At 45.4% G+C, this 14971-nt stretch overlaps 2 protein-coding genes across 4 annotated transcripts in view; one reads left to right on the top strand and one right to left on the bottom strand.

Moving 5' to 3' along the window:
• Positions 1-11661, bottom strand: part of IGSF11 (immunoglobulin superfamily member 11) — a 122777-nt gene extending 111116 nt beyond the window's left edge. Inside the window, exon 1 of the mRNA XM_040697888.2 lies at positions 11448-11661. The gene's annotated coding sequence lies outside the window, so the exon portion shown is untranslated. The remainder of the gene's footprint in view (positions 1-11447) is intronic.
• C3orf30 (C3orf30 homolog) lies at positions 11469-14700 on the top strand. Of its 3 annotated transcripts, none has more exons than XM_046904716.1 (4): positions 11469-11523; positions 12590-13047; positions 13323-13385; positions 14139-14700. In XM_046904716.1, exons 2-4 carry the CDS (start codon positions 12697-12699, stop codon positions 14250-14252), a joined length of 528 nt encoding a protein of 175 aa, XP_046760672.1. In that variant the 5' UTR covers positions 11469-11523; positions 12590-12696; the 3' UTR covers positions 14253-14700. The 3 variants fall into 3 exon arrangements, with proteins under 3 accessions (XP_046760672.1, XP_040501996.1, XP_046760670.1); XM_040646062.2 differs by having other exon boundaries at positions 11469-11560; positions 12892-13047; XM_046904714.1 differs by having other exon boundaries at positions 11469-11560.
• The last annotated feature ends 271 nt before the right edge of the window (positions 14701-14971 follow it).

The raw sequence follows: 14971 nt of genomic DNA, 5'->3' as shown, positions 1-14971 counted from the left end.
CCAGCAGTCTGTTCTGTACAGATGGCACATCAGCTGTGATAATGCTCAAGAGGGACAGGGAAGAAAAACCGAAGCAGCAAGGTGGAGGACTGGTATTTGCAACTCTGTGAAGAGGTGCTTCAGGAGACACCCCACCTTGAGAGTCCTCCTGTGCTTCCTTCCCCAGCCAGGAAGTACATCAGATTTAAGCCAAGCAACGGGGGAAGCAACATTTCCAAACCTTGGCATAAGAAAGACAGTTTCTGGCCTCTCAGCCAAATTGTCCTGTCAGCAGGACAAGGGGGAACGGTTTTAAGTTGAAAGAGGGAAGATTTAGGTTGGATGTTAGGGAGAAGTTCTTTACCAGGAGAGCGGTGAGGTGCTGGAACGGGCTGCCCAGAGAGGTTGTAGATGCCCTGTCCCTGGAGGTGTTCAAGGCCAGGTTGGATGGGGCCCTGGGCAACCTGGTCTAGTAAATGGGGAGGTTGGTGGCCCTGCCTGGCAGGGGGGTTGGAGATTCATGATCCTTGAGGTCCCTTCCAACCCAGGCCATTCTGCGATTCTGTGATACTACCATGGTTCAGTTTTAGCATGAAGAACTACAATGAAAACTCAGAGTCAATATCTGGTATTTATCTCCATGGCTTAGACTGCTCGTATTTTCTCAGCTGTCCAGCTTGTAGACATTCAGATGCTTGGCAGCACTTTCCAACCGTGAAGACAGTGCCAGGACCAGAAAGGTGCAGCTGTACCCAGTGGAACCTGTGGCTTGCAGTGTTGTCTGCATGGAGGAACATGTCTGATGAGTTTGTTTTCTAGTTCACAGCAACTGGTAAGTCAGGGTCCCAGGGGTCGGAGATGACAGCTGTGGAGCTGACAATCACCTGGCCAGTGAGCAAACAGCTGAGTCTGGAGTTGATCAGTGAGTCTGTAGCGCTAATGGGACAGCTTGTTAGACTTGCTAGAAAGGCAGGGCCTCAAAGGATGTGGCCATATCCTCTCAGTTGCTCCATTAGCTGAGTTCATGTTTCTGGGCTCTATCAGTGAAATTGAGGTTTTGCATGGTACTTCATCCCAGGACAAGTCGAAGACCGTGAGTACAGCAAAAAATGGAACACTGCCTCCGAGGAAAACATTTATGAAAACATACCATAACCAAGTCCCTATGGAGATGGTCAAATTTCAGTCCTCTTCTCAGACCACTAGGAATACTCAGCAGACACTCAAACCTCTCATCAGTGGGGTGGATAACATCAACCTCAAATGAAGTTCATCTACTGTTTCTCATTCAGTTTTTCTACGAGCTGAAGGCAGCCAGGTCAAAAAGATATGTACACTTTTGGATGTGCAAATCCCACTTTCTGCCAGCCCAACGTGTGGCAGAAAATCCTGTAATTGGATTCCCCATCCATCAGTCCTACATGTTGTAACCCCAGTTTGAAGTAGGACAATTAAGAAAAATAAATAAATTTTACAGTATGGTGGTGAGGCACTGAAATAGGCTGCCCAGAGACGTGGTGGATGCCCCATCCCTGGAGAAATCCAAGATCGGGCTGGACGGGGCTCTGAGCAACCTGATCTAGATGTAGGTGTCCTTATTCACTGCAGGGAGTTGGACCAGATAGCCTTTAAGGGTCCCTTCCAACTCAAACCATTCTATGAAAGCAGTAGACTATGAGTACCTCTGAGCTCACCAATCTGGAGGTGAAATGCCAGCTTCTCCGAGGTTTAACCTAGCAAGCTCTATGAAAAGGACTGGACCTTTTCCATAATGCAATCCTACTCCAGTCTTAAAGGAGCAGAAGAGATGCATCTCCCCAACACTCACTTGATATTCTTCATTTCCCTCTCCTCTTTCTATTCCCATCCAGACTGGAAAATATTCTTCCAACCTTGTTAATTATTCTATGTACCCTACCTTCAGAGGGAGGGAAAGGACTTTCGGAACATCGTGTCCTACAATGGCGAAACAGAGCTGATTCCTTTTTTATGTAGAGCTTGATCCAGAGCCAGGGAAGTCTCTCTTGCTCCAGTTTGATTCTTGTAGTCAAGATCCAACTTATTCTTTTTAAGCTACATCTTTTTTTATGCAGCAATACTCTCTGCTTTTGTCTATGTGGGAAAATTTTACCCTTGCAAGCTAGGCTATAAGACTGAAAACTATGTAGTTTCACTATTGAATGTATGAATAAAAATTTCTTTCCTCCTTTGTTTTAATGATGTTTTGGAAGAGGCTTAAATTAAACCAAAAAGTCATTTGTTCTAAAAGAATGCCTGCAGGGGACATAAACCAATAGCGCCTTAATTATGCTTGTATGCTCATTTTGATTGCTTTAATGTCTCTAATTACAGTGGTAACACTTCTCCAGTTTGACAAGCTGGGAAGACTATTTGGCTCAACCAAGAATGCTGGATTATGCATTATGGGACCACCTCCCAAAATAGCTTGCTTCTGCCAGCTTGGAACGAAAGGATGCTCTCATTGGCATCCCGTTATTTCAGCCTGTTCTTCTTTTGGAGCACTGATGATGAGGTAGCATTTTCAGTGACAGTGCAGTGGCAATGAAAAAGCTGCTATTGCCACTTTTGGCAAGAAAACTTTGTGGGCATATGCAGAATCCTGGAAAATAAAGCTGTAAGAAACCTCAAAGAACAATCTATGCTCTCCTTCCAGGAGAAGACATCACCATTTTGACATGTTCATCCAAAATCCTCTAGAGGCAGAAGGCCTCAAGCCATTTATTTCCATGTAGTATTACTGTACCATTAGTAAAGGCTTCTCGATGTCTAACTGAATCTTTCTGCTGTTTAAGCCAATTATTCTCCTATCTCACAAGAGACATGGCAAAAATGATTACTTTGAAGCATATTAAGTTCAATACAAATTAAACGGTAAAGACCGGACTGTGAGTGGAGTATCTAACAACTGATACTTAAATACAGCGGGATGGAAGCCATAGCCCGTGCAATTTTTAAGGGCTCTCCATAGACTCTATAAAGTGCTAAAAAACTTCACTGCAGACAATTTTAATCCAATTTGCTTAGATGGAAGAGAAGGACAGGAGCTTTTTCCTAATGCCTGCAAAGACGTGTTTGACATATATCCAGTAATATGTTAATTCAGATCCCTTAATAATATAGTCTGAAATATAATTTAATTGGTAAGCAATAGATGACATTTCTATCTTACTAAATTTAATACTTAGTATCTGACTCCTTTTGAATGCTAGCAGGCTTTGAGTTTAGTGCTATCTACTGTTCTCTAGAGGTAAACCTAGTATCAGAATGACCTCTATTGGTATTCCTTTTCCAGCAGACTCTACGAAATGGTACCTCCAGCCTCCAAGGCACTGGTCACTGGGAAGATGTCACCCCCAGAGCTAACAGCACACCAAGATAAAACCTGTGCCTAGTTCAAGGGCTGGGCTGGGCCTAACAAACTAGAGCATATTATTCCATGCCATTCATGGAGGAAGGCAATAAGATCTTCCAAAAAGTGACCTGTTTCTCAATGACAGCCTATGAAAAGCCAGTATTTCTTCCCAGTGCCAACACTACTCCTCCTTCTGTTCTCTATGCCATCAATACTGCTCCTTTGTATTTGAAAGAGTGTATTTCACATTTTCTTGCATGTATTCATTCCCATTACTTTAACTCTACAGGAAGAACGGTTTTCTTCTTAAATTGTTATTCATCGTCTTTCTGGAATGCATCTTTGGTGAAGTGTGGAACATTGCTGTACTTCATTCCTGTGCCCTCCCAGCCACCAGCAATTTATGAGAAGCAGTTTGAATCAGAGCTAGCATCTTCATATTATAGCATCTTCAAGACCTCAGTGGATCATCTTCCAGGAAACACATACAGAAAGTTTTTAGCCTCTCAGCTTCACGAAAGCAGTATATAAGGTCACCAAATAATGGGGAAAATATTAATGTTTTTCTCTGAATAACATTTCTCTCTTACCAATCCAGAACCTTAAGGGCTTAAGAAATCCCTCAGAACATTACAAAGGGCTTTACCACCAACAGAAAGTTTTGCTTCACTCTTCCTGCCTTTGGTCCTTAATCCCTGGCTGAGGGTATACAATGTGGCCAACAGTTACCAGTTCACTATTCCTGAGCAATCAATGAGACACAGCACAGATATACATACACTCAAGTGCTGGATTGAGATGACAGTGCAGAACTTTGCACTTTAACTCCTTGGACAGGTTTGTGGAGACCTCTCTCCAAACTCCAGTGCCAAGGATAGGTAGTGTTGGGTTACCAACACAGTATATAGTCTACTGTATAGCTCAAAGATCCTGCTGTCCAACCTATGAGAACCAGGGAATTTGTCATACATCCTTCTCTATTGTATTTATATAGATGTAGTCAAAGGAGAATGCAGCACTGCTCATCTCAGTTGGCACCTCTTATATCAACTAGTTCAGCTAGTTACTAGCCCGACCGAAAATAAAGTCTGTGTTAAAGCATATCATTTACAGATGAGATAAGCCAACATTAGCAGTCCTTCACACAAGATGAGTCAAGATTTGGGCACATTCTCATGACCCACAAGGGTTTTGTCACCATTAGTCACTGTAGGGTCAAGACAGCCCAGAAACAATGGTGGGGAAAAGGAAACAGAACAGAAATCAGGAGGCTAACACTTATGATACGTGTCAGCAGTTCAGCATTATTTTCAGTCTTCGTCCTGGATCATACACATGCCTTGGTCTATGCAGACATCACCTTAGATCAGCTCTCTCTAGCCACCAGCTTCCCCAGCTCCAAGAAAGCACATTGGGTCTCATTTCTGTAGGCACCAGATCGCTCCTGCTTCTGCAGAGAACAGGAGCTATTTAGAGTCAGGTGGAGCATACGCTTGTCCAAGCCTTACATTCGTGAAAGTTAAGATAAATTAACCAAAGATGTTTCATGAATGTGTATGAATTAAAGCACATTAAGCCTTGTGTGGACATTCGGGGATAAAGTGACCTTGCTTTACTCTGTTTAATTGTCACCACAGTGAATTGAGGCTGTTTTCTTTCTGTATTAGAGCACTCACACAGGGGTTTAATGCACTTCGACTTCAGTGCATTAACTCACACCTCACACTAATTTGTCTTAACTCTCCATGTAAACAAGCCCTCAGAGGACTGGTTTTTTTTTCCCTCTCTTTGTGTGACAGTTCACTTTATCACAAAGTGAAATGTGTTGAAGAAAACTATCTGCAGTGATTTTTCCCCCAGTTGTTCTACAGTTACATCTTTGTTGTGAATTACTGCAGAACTTCTCCCTCTGCTTAAGTTTGCCTGCTTTTTTTCCACTTTACAACAGCTATATCTGAATGGCTCCTAATTAGTAAAGCACGATCCCTCTTCAGGGATGATAGAGGATGGTTGGTCTGGACTACAGCTCAGGTATGGAGAGATCCATGGAGGTTAACCGCTGAGCTCCAGGCCGCACAGGATTATCTGCAGCTGAGCACAGAAACAGCCCCTAGAAACATCTTTTCTCCTTCCTCAGTGGATTTTTTCTCATTAGAAATCGTCAACGGGCTTCTTCAAACTTCAGTATCATGCCAGTTGTGTGGGAAAGAAAATGAGAAAAATTACTGCCATCTCCATGACTCCTGTAAGGAGACAAATTTTTCCCCCTTTCTCTCCCCCTTTTCCTCCATCCCCTGCTTTTACTTAAGAGCTGTAGGAGAACTTCGCATTAGGATACTGAAGCCATCACAGTTGGAACAGACAAAGCCAGAGTGAGGAGGGAGGTGATGGAGGCTGAGACAATGTATTTTTAGTCATTTCGATGAATTATGGAGACGTGAAGTTGATAATTTATTGAAGAAGGGAAACGGGGGACTCTATGTAAATGTTTTCATATGAATAATTAATGTGGCTTTCTAGCATCAGGGGGTCTTTAATTAAAGCCTCTGTTAAACAAGGCAAGGCAGACGGGCCCATCTCCTTGCAGCAGCTAATTGCACCTTTCCCATGTATAGCTATGATTCAGAGATGAGGTATCATTTGCATCCATAAAGAAGGACAGATCCCACCTGGGGTGAGTGGTGGAAGGCTGTGGAGACCAGCTCAGTGGCCCCGGGGCTGAGTTGGTTTGTCTCACATTTTAAATTAGTTTCACATACAGGTCAAATGAGAGGGAGTAGGGGAGCAGGCTGGGCAGAGGAAGGAGGGGACACTGAACACAAGGCACTGAGGGGTTCAGAATGCTAGTCACAGACTTTTCAAGACAGCATTACCCAGGGCCTTGCTGTCACTGCGTGATACATTTGCCTTCCAAAAGCTTGTTCATGGTGTCCCCCTGTCCCAAGGCAAAAGATGGGGTCATAGCACAGGAATATGGTAGTATTTGCAGGCAAATCTGTGCCTTCCCTCTATCTCACCGCTATCCCTATCCTCAACGCCCTGCACAAGCACCACTCCCTCAGGTGAACATCCAGCCCGGATTCTCCCTTCCTGCAGGGATTTCACAGATGATGTGAAGAGAGTGGGATAAGGGTTCACTGTAGACACAAGTCAGAACAAAGCATCCACTCCCTCTGGTGCCAGGCAAGGGCAAGAAAAGTGCAAAGCCTTCTCCCTTACAAGCGCCTGGCATCCTAGAAAGTCTAGGATTATTCTCCATGGAAAAGTATAAAACTGTGATAGCTCTGTGCTTCAGAAGTTGGAAACAGGGCAATTGGTGGATGACAGAATCTGCTCCAGTTAACATCACTGATGAACTTCCACTACAATCCTCAAATCGCTTTCTTTAAACTCCTTAGAGAGCAGGAGATGAGTTTCTAAACAGGGGGACAAAGTCTGTTTTATTTCTAGAGAACGTTCTCTAAATTAGACACAGATTAATTAGTTTTGACACCTTGGCAAAGAAGCGGCATCTCACATTTTTCATCCTTTTTTACTGCCAATAACATTTATGATAACTTTATAAAGTGAGGAGGGAACAGGGAGACAGCTGAAACTTCATTTTTAATGGAAAAGGATAGAGTATACTAAACAGGTTTCCAAAAAAAAAAAACCATTTCAAAACACTGAACCTACAAACACATTTATTTCCTGTGCTGCCAAAGATGGGGTTGAAGGAGACCTCCAGGGCTTACCTAGTCTATGCCACTCAGCTGTAAGAGGGGCTTGCTTAACCTCCTATGAGAATTTATCTATTTTCTGAAGCCATACTTGAGGTATCCCCTTTTGGCTCTGGATACAAATGTAACCTGGAGAGGATCCTCTCAAGAAAGGCTCCTCTACTCCCTGTGAAAACCCAGATTTTCATGAAAGCACCAAATTAATGGGACTGCTAGCACATGTTTTCTGTTTGTTCACACCAGTGCTCTTGATAGGTCTGACGTGCCTGCAAGCTCAATGAAGGTTGACTGTTGTGTTTTGAAGAAGAAAGTACAAGAAGTCTTGGAGGATGCTCTCGGAGCCCCCGCAAGCAGCTACGAGTCTCTGCTGCTCTCTGCTGGGAAATGCAGGCAGAGCCCCAAATAGTGGATTTGCAGAGTGCTCTGCCTTTGTCGCTGCACATACACAGTCAGATCCTCTGTATGAAAATGGACACTTGTGCATTCTCCCTCAAAGCATTGCTGTAGAAACTGGTCCCTATCAAGGGCTGCTGGGATAAGTCAGCAGCCCCTGCCTGCCTCTCTTCCTCTCACATCCCAGCCCCTTCCACCTCACATGGGAACTGGCTATCTCCATTTGGCTCCGTGACACTTACAACCGCTCTCCCCGTAGTTTGTAATGAACTTGATTTCTCAACACTGTGGCCTGTGCAATGACTGACGCGCAGGACAAGACCACAATGCACCCACAGCCACAGATCAGTGTGTGGATGGGTAGAGACCCCAGCCACCACCTCATCCCTTCTTGCAGCCTGCTTTCCTTAGTCGTTTCTCCATGGCACAGCGCTGCCCTTCACTCAGCAGACCTCAGGAAAGCTTTAACTATATTTGGCTGCAACAGTGCAAAACCACAAGTCAGAAAGCCTCAGAGCCACAGGATATGGGAAACCACGAGGCCATAGTCTCTATGAGAAAACAGCTCTTGCACCCCAGAGAGGACAGATCCCACAGCCTGGCACTGAGCGGGGCCCTCTGTGTCTAAGGAATGACACATCAGTTTCTGATGTGCTCCGTCTTGTGCATCCCATTATGATTTTCAAGTAGCAGATAAAGCGACAGGAGTTTAGGATGGACACTTTCAGGGTTTGGCTCGTATACATATATTTACAGCTCAATAAAATAAGCAGAAATATTCAAAGTGAAGAGACTGTGGAAAGTGATTTGTTCCAACTCTTCACTGCAGACTTCCAGGAAACGAATCAAAGACTCTCAGGAGTGGTTAGACCGTAATTTATTAACCCAAAAGGGACCGCATTGTTAACCAACGTTATTTATAGTGAACAGCTCAACCATCTCTACTGAACAACCCCGTGATACTGCAGGGACAAATGCAATGAGTTACTGCAGAGATAGGACAAAACCAGCAGCAGATCTTTGTTACAGCTGTTAGAAAAAGTGTCCCCAGGAGACAGACACTGAATCTCTAATGGCTATCTTATTTCTGTGACAATTTATTTAAGTTTTAACTTAACAGCAGGAATGATAGCCACAGTTACACAGTGACTCCCAATAAAGGAGCGTATTGCTGATCTGCAGCTGCTGTTTTCTTATTTATTTGAAAGTCTTTAAGTTCCAGACTTAGCATATGGTGCAATATAAATAATGATATAATAATACGACTTTGCTTTCCGTGTGCCCGGATAGAAAAATGTCGTGTGATTTATGTTACGCGGGCATTATATTTAAGGCTTTATTTTGCTCACAATTTTTTCGTGTATTTAAAATGCATCTTCTGATCTTTCTGTTGTTGTTTGTTTGTTTGTTTGTTTTATTTTTTCTAATCTCTTTGTTTGAAAGAATGAACAAAACAGTGATGTTAATTTAATGGAGTCATTCATCTTACTTCCTTGTACAAAATCCAAGCTTTCCAGCCTCAGCAGCCAGATTCCTGCCGCAGATAGTGGGGCTGGAAATGGAGAGAGCTGCTGTTTACCAATGAGACACGGATGAAAGGAAAACACGGGGCTCGAGATTTGCCCACAGCAGGACTCTATTGGAAGCCAGCAGCACGCTGAAAACTGCTCAGTCCTGTCCAGTAAAGGACGGAGAGGAGAAACCCATGGGAGAAGTTCTGCAGGGAGTCATGCTGTGGTGAAAACAGCACTGGGATGCTCAGCACACAGCTGAAAGCAGATGCCTACTTCAGCTAAACCTGCAACTGCAGTTACTGCGGCAAACACTGCCCTCTTTAAGCATGACACAGATATAACAGTTTTCAGACCCTGGATACAGCAGCTCTGTGAACACTACAGCCATGCACAAATACCTAGCTGCAGGGAACAGCTAACTCATGTTTCTGGACTTTGTTTTTCTGGACTAACTGGCAGCAAGACTTTGTTGAGCAAAACCTCTTCACAGCTACAAGGGTTATAAACGTGAGTTTAAACACGTACAGATTGCTGCAGAACAACAACAAAGAGTATTTCTAAGGGGTGTACAAGACAAACTAGCATCCCTAGACAATTAAGCCATTGGTCCACATCTCCTGGTGGAAACCTGTCAGGGTCCACAAATCAAAACTGACAGACCCTAACACCAGGCAGTATATGGTACTCTCTCTCCTCATGTGAGTACAGGACAATCAGTGGAGGCTGAAGATGTCAGATCCTGAAATCTCACTGACAGTGCATGCAAACAACTGCCTAAGACCTGTCCACAATTTCATCCAGCATCTTTCAAGATCTTTCCAATTGAATAAAGAACTCATACTCAAAAACACAGCAACCACATGATGTCTGGGACTATAGCAGTCACAAGGGCAAGTGAGAGAGGCAAGAGAAGCTCAAAGGAGCTGAGTAATAACATGAAAGCAGCACTTCAGTACAGTAGGATCTTAGTGGTCAGCGTATCAGACAGTGTTATGAACCTAGTATGGGAGCAGTGGGGAAGCTAGTTCTTATAAAAGGGCAAGAGCTTAAACTGAAAAATACACTCAAAGTGAATATAAGTGGCATCTGTTAGTTTAGAACAGGTTTTGAAGTCCTGTACCCCTGTCTCACTCTTCCCCAAACAAGGCCCACGGCACTTTCAACCACTCATCCTTCAAATCTAGCTCTTGTCACACTGGAGCACAAACCAGAGTATTTCAGAAGCTAGTTACTGTGGTAACCCAGTACTGCTTTAATCTTTTTTCCCTTTCATCTCCTCTTTGGGGGAAACTGGCAATCTGTTTATTTGCTTTTTCTGAGTTCACCACATAGTATATTGCCAAGATTTGTGTAAAACCAAGAGGAAACATTACCTCTCACTTGAGTGCACACGAACCTTTCAGTGTTCCACTACTCTCTTGCTTCCTTGCTTCTCTTTACAAGCTGTTCATCATGTCCTCTGTATAGGTATTTGTCTCTGCAATGGTCTGCCCTTCTCCAGGCTCCTCACTACTGGGATACTTACTAGTTGGGCCAGTAAGACAAATTAGATATCATGTACTTTGTTACTTCCTTTAACAGAGCTTAGTAAACCAGAAAGGCCGCAAGTCAGGGCCTGTTCCATCAAAAGGATAAAGCTAATGGCACTGAACTTGCAATGATGTCACAAAGCCCCCTGTAAAACAAAATGGTTGCTTGGTCTGCAGCAAGCAGAGCTACACGCAATTCCCATCGTGCCCCCACTCTCAGATTAGAGTTGCCTGCTTTCACAGTGCACAGGGCCTGGCAGCCCTAGGTGGCAAGACCTCTGAGGAAGCCAGGCTGGCTGCTGACAAGCGATGCTGGGGACAAAGCAGAGATGGGGGCAGCCATTACAGGAAGAGGACTCTCACAGCAGCAGTGGCCATGTTGGACCATGTGGGCACCTGAAGTCCACAATCTCTGGCTGCTTTTAAGCCAACACTGAGACTAGGACCAGTACCACGACAAAGACCAGGACCAAAATTAGAATCATAGAATCACTAAGGCTGGAAAAGACTTCTAGGATCATCTAGTTCAACCACCAAACCTGCTCCTGCTGGCTACTCTATTTCTGATACAAGCCAGGATGTCATTGGCTTTCTTGGCCACCTGGGCACACTGCTGGTTCATGTTTAGCCAGCTGTCAACTAACACCCCAGATCCTCTCCTGCCACACAGCTTTCCAGTTGCTCTGCCCCAGGTTCATAGCATTGCCTGGGGTGGATGTGGCCAAGTGCAGGACCTGGCTCTGTAGAACTCGATCCCACTGGCCTCAGCCTAGCGACCCAGCATGTCCAGACCCCTCTGTTAACACCTTCCTACCCTCAGGCAGACCGGCACAGTACCAAAACAAGGGTTAAGACCACACCTACAATTCCACCCCTCTCAGCTCAACCCCCTCCCCAGCACTCCCGCCCCAACCTGAGATGGCCGCGCGGCACCACCTACCGAGAGAAAGGGGCGAGGCCTGACGGCGTCGGTTCCCTCGGCAACCTCTCGGCGTCTTCCATCTCTCCCGCCTACGGTGAGCGGTGCAAGAGGCAATGGAGAGCCGGGGGCTGGTGAGCGCGGGCGGCGGCGGCGGCAGCGGGAAGTCCCCGGGGTCAGAGGCCTCGATCCCCGGCACGGGCCGGGCCGTAGGAGCCGTCCCCTCCGCCTCTCCGGCGGCCCAGCGCCGCGCCACGCCCCAGGCCCCGCGACTCGGCCGCACTCGGTCCTATGGCAGCCCATGACCCCATCCGCCCTCCTGGCCCCAGTCTGCCCCTGTCGTCGTGTCGCTGTGATTTCATGCCGTCTGAGCTCAGTCAGAGACACTGAGTGGGGATGTGGGGCACGGACAGGGCACAGTACCCGGCCAGCTGCTGGATGAACCCCTAGGAGAAACAAACAGTAGGCATGCACTGGGCACAGGCAGTCCTACAACATGGTGAAGGCTTGGGGCTGAGTTTAAATGGTGTTTCTGGGCTCGTGGGCAGAAAGTTCGACCAGTCACAGAAATGAAAGCCTTACGGTGCTCCCAGAGTCCTAACACTTGCTCTAAGAGGGGCATATTTCCAGAAGGATGCAGTAATTTGATGAAATCTGGTCTGCAGGGCCTCAATGTAGCCCTGCAGTGTGTCTGAGGAAGAGCATCAAAGCTGTGAGAGGTCTGGAGCGCGAGTCTTATGAGGAGTGGCTGAGGGAACTGAGATTGTTCAGTCTGGAGAAGAGAAGGCTCAGGGGAGACCTCATCGCTTCCCTGAAAGGAAGTTGTGGTGAGGTGAGGATCAGCCTCTTCTAACAGTGATAGGATGAGAGGGAATGGCCTCAAGTTGAAGCAGGGGAGGTTCAGGCTGGATATTAAGAAAAATGTCTTTTCAGAAAGAGCGGTGAGGCAGTGGCACAGGCTGCTCAGGAAAGTGGTGGAGTCACTGTCCCTGGAGGCATTCAAGAAACATGAAGATGTGGCACTGAGGTCTAGAACAGTCACAGGCATGGGTTGACAGTTGGACTAGATGATCTTAGTGCTCTTTTCCAACCTTAATGATTCTATGATTCTATGGTTCTACATTTAAAACATTCTGTCTTTTTTTGTTAAATATTCCAACAAGACCTTAGTGACCATTCAGAAACTTAAGTGAAGAAATCTAGCATACTGCCAGCTGCTATACCACCACCTATAGCTGAATTTCCACTATCACTGAAGGACTTATCTGTGATGGAAAAACCAGCATATGTAGACCAGACATCTGTCATGGAACTGCCAAAGCCTGTAGACCATCTGGTTGTTGAGAACTCACCAGATTCTGAAGACCAGTTTCCCATACCTAGCAGAAACTCACCCGAGAGTAGATCACCTGTGGGTGAACAGCTTGGTTTCAACGTCAAAATATCCATGTCTGAATCCTCACAGTCTTGCAGTAAAATGTCTCTGAATGAATCAGCAGCAGCTGTAGTTAAACCAACAGAGAAAGCATGTGAAATATCAGAGCAGCCAGTGGTATATGAAGACCCTTTCGAAGCTTCAGTTAACTACGTGGAGAAACATAATATTCTGCAGATATTTCAGGTGAAATTTCTCTTTCTCGTCTTCCTGCAGAGGTTTGCTTGAGAAACTGCTTAAAATTAGGTTGGACCAAACAGTCCCTTCCTCTGGATCCTTCCTTGTCCCAAGCTTTCTTCAGTCTAAACTTAGAAAAAGCAGTAGAAAGGGGCACTTGGTCATCTCCAGGGACTGAAAGGGATGATTGCTTTTTAAAATTCAGCTAGTGTCGGAGCAGAAAGTACAGCCTCTCATCATCCTAAGGATCAACATTTCTATCCTTCTGTCTGTCTCTGTTTCAGGATATCACAGTAAAACTGTTGTACGAGAAACCTGATGACCCTTTACAGTTCATGTTGCTGCAGGTATGGTGTTTTTGTGTTGCTCAACAGGGACTGCCTGTTAGAGGCACAGCAGAAAGCCAGCTTTGCTGACCATGCTGGAAACATAGGGAACTCGTGACCCTTTCTCTCACTGTGTGCCTGCTTAACTGGGAGGAAGAGAAGGACAGGGCAGGAGCAGAGTGCCCAAGGTGCAAGGGCCCACTTGTGCTCTGAAGGAAGAGTGTTGAAATGTACAAGAGGATGGGTGTATAGAAGAGCATGGTGTTGAGGGGAGAATGGAGTGATGAGCCCTGAAAGATCATTATATGAGATGTGAAGGAAGCTTGGGGACAGAGGTAGGGTTCATCTCTGTCTGTTGTGACCCTTCTCTAACTCCCTCTGTCCCATACAAGGAGGGAACACTTCTCCTGCAAGGTACCCCAGTTCAGGAGAGTGATCTCTGCTGATCCTGGAGGAGTTTAAAACAAGAAATTCAGTCTGTCAAGAGAGTGATAGTTTGGGAGTAAATTAGAAGTTAGAGTTACAAGTGTGGATTGCTTCTTGTGGAAAGACAATTAGAAAAAGGAGAGCAGATAGAAAGAGAGAGGGTCCTTTCCTTCACTGCCATCTTGTCAGTAAGGAGAAGCACCACTTTTGTGATTTTCTGCTGGTTTCATCCTGTACAGAATGTAGGCAGAACCTGCAGAGGAGTGGAAGGGATGGTTCTCGGCAACGGTGGCAGAGAAGTATGTCCCCAAATGACCCTCTTCCTTTTTTTCTTTCTTTTTTTCCCAGGTGCAGTCCATGATAAATGCCAGGCAGGCAGAAATGGAGGGAGTATCGGAGGAGCACAAAAATACAGAGGAATGCCTGGGAGAGGTCCTGGGCACTCCTTCAGGCTCCTACTGACCTTGCTGTTGTGGTATTTCACAGGGCCTTTCCAGCATCGTGCTTTTACAACCAGTGGAAGTACCTTTGAAAAAGTCTGCTGGTATCTCTGTTTCCTGATTGTTCTGTTCTGTATGCTTGCATTTGCCCTTCTGTTTTAAGTCCTGCAACCAAGTATCAGTTTGGATGCGCAAACTCAAACCTGAAAGAGTGCATGGACCTACATGCACATGCAGCACATCCTGAAAAGGCTGGGCTGCTGAACTCTTGTCTGGTCTACACATACAAATGCACAAATTCCACATTTAGGCCACCTCTAGTCTCTACTTTTCTGTGCAGAGAAACAATACACTGTAGAATTAAAAAGTAATCCTGGGCAACATTTCTTTTTCATGATGCACTGCTGGCGTACTCTCTCAAACTATACAATAAAACCAATGTCCATCTAACAGATTGAAATCCACCCTCAGAGAGGCTGTGTCTGTGGTTTTTCTGCTGCCCCCAAAGCTCCTCTGATACATGCAGATAACTCTCTGTTGTTTCCACACAAGTGGCAGCGGCTGTCTGACCCTTAACCATCCTTGTTAGTTTCAGATCACTCTGCTTTTTGATGTTGTCTTGCTTGCATCGCTGCAAGTATAGAATGTATTTTGATAAACAGAACTGTAAAGCAATAGTTGCATACATGGCTCTGTGGCTTCAGAAGGTATTGCCAATTAGGAAAGTGAAAGGTGAATAAA

This window comes from Gallus gallus, chromosome 1 (assembly GCF_016699485.2).
Source record: "Gallus gallus isolate bGalGal1 chromosome 1, bGalGal1.mat.broiler.GRCg7b, whole genome shotgun sequence".
In the NCBI taxonomy this organism is placed as follows: domain Eukaryota; kingdom Metazoa; phylum Chordata; class Aves; order Galliformes; family Phasianidae; genus Gallus; species Gallus gallus.
The sequence above is the reverse complement of the archived record's forward strand: the minus strand, read 5'-3'. Positions and strand labels throughout refer to the sequence as shown.

What these genes read in the sequence shown, in the direction of transcription:
- C3orf30 (XM_046904716.1), top strand. Translation starts at nt 12,697, where the DNA reads ATGGAAAAACCAGCATATGTAGACCAGACATCTGTCATGGAACTGCCA. An exon ending in ATATTCTGCAGATATTTCAG is followed by an intron (nt 13,048 to 13,322) that starts GTGAAATTTCTC and finishes TCTCTGTTTCAG; the next exon opens with GATATCACAGTAAAACTGTT. An exon ending in TACAGTTCATGTTGCTGCAG is followed by an intron (nt 13,386 to 14,138) that starts GTATGGTGTTTT and finishes TTTTTTTCCCAG; the next exon opens with GTGCAGTCCATGATAAATGC.